The sequence below is a fragment of the Quercus robur genome, chromosome 3 (genome assembly GCF_932294415.1).
Source record: "Quercus robur chromosome 3, dhQueRobu3.1, whole genome shotgun sequence".
NCBI classification, from domain to species: Eukaryota; Viridiplantae; Streptophyta; class Magnoliopsida; order Fagales; family Fagaceae; genus Quercus; species Quercus robur.
Window position 1 is genome coordinate 8,857,130 of NC_065536.1, and position 4,090 is coordinate 8,861,219.

Here is a 4,090-nt window from a genome sequence, read left to right on the forward strand (position 1 = left end):
TTAGTCAAAGGAAACATGTATTTGAATGTAATAAACTGGAAAACTAAGAAAATATATCTAACTTTTGCATACGTTAGTTAACCATACCACTTTTCACCTTTCATCTAACTAAGAAGATAATGAAGAGGAGATGGGGGACATGTTTGTGTCAGCTAAGAACAACTTTTCTACTTCCAGAACTTAAGAACGTGACAAAGTTATGATTATTAGGCGCAGCAATAAGATTTACATGGGTCTACCCTTACATAACTTTTAATTTCAAGCACATCAAAGAGTTCTAAACAAAAATGTGCTAAAATGGTGTATCCACACCAAAGATTCATTGACTGAGAAGATGGTTTATGCTGAGACTGCTGGGTGCTGAGAATAGAGTGTGATCTTCAGTTTAAGACAACCCATCAAAATATTACTTACCTAAAAGTTTAAAGGGGGTGTCAAGAAAAGGACAAAGGAAAAACACAAGGGTAAATTATGATTGTTTGAAAAGAAACTTTATAACTTCCAAAAGAAGTTATATAACATAAATCAGTATTCAAAATAAGTAAATAGTAACTAAAAGTAAATGAAATGTTGTTCTAGACTTCTAGTGACAAATGACAATTAATTGAAGAGATACATGTCCAATTCTGACACCTATGCCATCCATTCCCACAATACTGAATTTGGAGAGGGGGTGAGGGATTTAGTACAGCCATACTTTGAATCACAGTTTCTTTTGTTTGCATGAATTGCCAAAACTGACAAACCCAGACAATAAGTACAGAAAAAACAAGGCATCCCAATGTTGAGAGAAAGTTCAGAGATTTTATGGTCCTTTCTTTTAATTGGTAAGTTTACAGATTTTTATCAACAGAAAATATATATATATATATATATAATAAAAATAAATAAAAAGGGTATGTTTACACTTTACACATGGCAGATCACAAGGCGGTTGGTGGTTTTGCATAAAATCATGCCAAGGCAAACCAAGCACTGTATACCTTGAGAAGAGCATCAGCAAATGAAAATTTGATAATCTGGAATTGCATCTCCTACATCCAAGTAGTTCACATCAACTGCAACATCTCCAAGATCATCTGGCAAATATCAACCAAACTTGCGTTCATTTATTCCTTCCAAACCAAACATAATCAACAAATATAGTAAAAATGTCTAAATTTTCAAAACCATTGTGGTATAGAAAAGATGAGCAGAAACTCAAACCTTCATATATGGTCCTTGCAAAATTTACATATTCAGGAATGAGATCTCTATATATGATACCTTCTGGGCGGGCATCCAGCACCACCAGGACACCTGTAAAATCAATACCAAAGCCAAATTAACTATCTTGGTGACAAAAGCAATGATCTTTGAATTCACTTGAGTTCCATGGAACATAGAAAAGGAGATCATGGTTCCTTTGAAATCTAAGAAACTGAGGATACATCTTCCTGACCCCCCACCTCCAGGAATAAAAAAAATGTATGCGTATAAACTCAAAGATACCTATTTATATAATCCGTGAGGACGTTTAAAAAATGAGGCTTAAACAAAAATATTACATATGGCAGTGCAGCATAAAGAACCAAGTCAACTATTCAATGATTTTGGACCAAAATAATCTATGAAATGCACATAACTACCAGAGTAACAGAGAATGAACATTTCTGTGCACATAGGCATCTTGCTAATAAGCATTGGAAAAATTCATAATCTGGACATTGTTTTACTAGCATAGTTTTGGCTTCTTGGGGCTTGGATCCCTCTTGGTGGTACTTCAAACAATTGGAAAAATACATGATAAAGTTTTTATGTTTATAAGCTACAAAAGTTGTGGTTATCAAGGACTGGAAATGCATTTGTTGATCAAATGCAGACATGACAAACTTTTTTCAGCTTTGGTTAAGTTGGGAAATGTACCTGGTGCGACCCAAGCTTTAGTGGAATTGCTTGGCAATGGAGCCAGCCATAGAATATTTCGCAAGTTCATTGAGTCATCATATTTCACATTAGAACCTGAAAGATTACACTGATATTAGCACAACCTCACAAAAAGGCGGTAATTTCCAAAGTCTTATGTTTTAAAGTTTAAATATTAAAAGTTAGCAATTATTCATCTTTTGCTAGTGACATGGTCTACAAAAGTACAAATTGATTTGACTGATTGTAATTGTTTTAACATTTGAAGAAATGTTCATAAAAAGTACCAACGGAAGAATTATGATAGCTTTGTTTTAAAATTGTATTTTTAAACCTCCCTTTGCAAGAGAGAAAGTTTAATGATTCTAACATTTTATACAGAGCCAATATAATAAAGTAGCAGATTTGAAAATGATGCATGTAATGAGACTCTAATAAGAACATTGATCAAATGTGTTATCCAGCAACTCTAACCTTTTTGACAAAAACCCATATTGTATGGAAACACTTCTTTATCATATGCTGGGTATTCTTTGGCATGAAACCTGACAAACATAAAGTTCTGATGTTATAAGGTGTATCATCGTTTATGAAGTTTGTTTATACCAAAATTACATCTTATTTAAGCTCAACCATTTTTGGCACTAAAGTTGTAAAAGAATGGCATGATAAGAACAATGACAACTTACAATATACCAAGTCGTCCTGTGTCTATGGCAAGAAAGAGGTGGCCGTGAAAGAAATCGTAGCGGTTTAGGGATATGGTCAGCCCAATGGTAGGACCCCGGGCAGCAATCACTTCAAATAAAAATTCAAGATACAGATTCAACTCCTGCCATTTAATAAAAAAAATTCCAGATTAAATAAAAAATTAGGGGACATTTTTTGTGCCTATGATCCTGTAAAGCAATTGAAATATTATTACTGCAATACAAACCTCACTTATGAAGCGTCTCCCATACGGTGTTCTGGTCAACTCACATCGGTTCTCTTTTGATCCTTCAACATCAGGAACCTATTAGATCTAAAGGAAGTAAGGTTTACTCATCAATCTTCTACAGATTCTTTCAATTTTAGCAATAACCAAGACGAACAAAAAGAAAATGACTTAAAAAAAAAAAAAAAAAAAAAATCCTTTACCAGTTTCTTAGATTACCATCATACACACATACACAAATTTATACATTTGACACTGACCCAATTGAGAATAAGCCAAAAACTTTATAAAACAATATCCACATTACCAAGCAGACTCAAATTCAAAGCTACAAACAAGGTCATTCATGTAAATAACAAACAGAACCCATGAAAAAAGAACTCACAGCAATCACGGTGGGATCAAGAGCTCGTTGAATAGCAGCAGGGTCACCACCAGAATCAACAGCAAGGCGAGCAAGCTCGAGAACCGGCTCTGGGGGCCACCAAATGAGCTCATCTACCTCTCTTTTTTGATCTGATGCACCAATTCTTGCCAAACCCAAATCTTTTTTAGTTGTCAAGCACTTTCTGGACCGTAGTTTGGGGATTGTAGGAGTGAAGGGAACAAGGAATTTGAGACAGGAATTGAGGTCGTGGGCAACGAGGGGTTTGATTTTGGAGGACTGGGATTTGGGTCCAAGGATTGAGAGCAAGTCTGAAGGAGTGGCTTTGGGTGTGGAAGTTGAAGGCGAAGATGGCTTGTGAAAGAATGGAAATGATGAAGCTGAGAGAGAGAGAGAAAGAAGGATGGTCAGTCTCAGAGAGAGAGAGGCCTTGCCCATCCCCTCCCTCTCTATCCCTCTGTCTGTGTGTAAGTTGGGATATATATCCATATATGTTAGTAACTGAATTGCAGGGGTTACGGCTTGAAGTTTGGCATTTTTTTTTTTTTTTTTTTTGGGTCCGAATTAGGTCACACATGGTGACACGTGTTTACCCAAAAAAAAAAAAGTTTGGAACTTTCTTTTTTTTTTGGTCAAAAAAAGTTTGGAACTTTCTCTTTCTATGACATTTGTTTTCTTAAAAAAAATAATAATAATAATAAATTTTAATTTGGAAAGCATACTTGGGAACATTTGATAATAATAACAATTTTTTAAGAAGAAAATAACAATAATAACATTAACATACAAACAAGATGAATTTATCCAAGTCTAAAATGTAAGGTGTGCATTCACTAATAAACAACCAAGCATCCATCTAAAAT

The 4,090-nt window shown here is 34.6% G+C and overlaps 1 protein-coding gene across 1 annotated transcript; it reads right to left on the reverse strand.

The window, feature by feature from the left end:
* Positions 1–604: 604 nt before the first annotated feature.
* Positions 605–3,712, reverse strand: LOC126716955 (uncharacterized). The gene is made up of 7 exons (XM_050418023.1): positions 3,228–3,712; positions 2,843–2,920; positions 2,595–2,737; positions 2,380–2,450; positions 1,906–2,001; positions 1,207–1,299; positions 605–1,079 (listed from the first exon to the last, which is right to left on the reverse strand). Exons 1-7 carry the CDS (start codon positions 3,663–3,665, stop codon positions 997–999), a joined length of 1,002 nt encoding a protein of 333 aa, XP_050273980.1. The 5' UTR covers positions 3,666–3,712; the 3' UTR covers positions 605–996.
* Between the last annotated feature and the right edge of the window lie 378 nt (positions 3,713–4,090).

Excerpts from the sequence above, each read along its gene's own strand:
- LOC126716955 (XM_050418023.1), bottom strand. The coding sequence starts at position 3,665 with ATGGGCAAGGCCTCTCTCTCTCTGAGACTGACCATCCTTCTTTCTCTC. Across the intron at positions 2,451-2,594 it reads ACAGGACGACTTGGTATATT|GTTTCATGCCAAAGAATACC; the intron begins GTAAGTTGTCAT and ends TATGTTTGTCAG. Across the intron at positions 2,002-2,379 it reads TATGGGTTTTTGTCAAAAAG|GTTCTAATGTGAAATATGAT; the intron begins GTTAGAGTTGCT and ends GTAATCTTTCAG.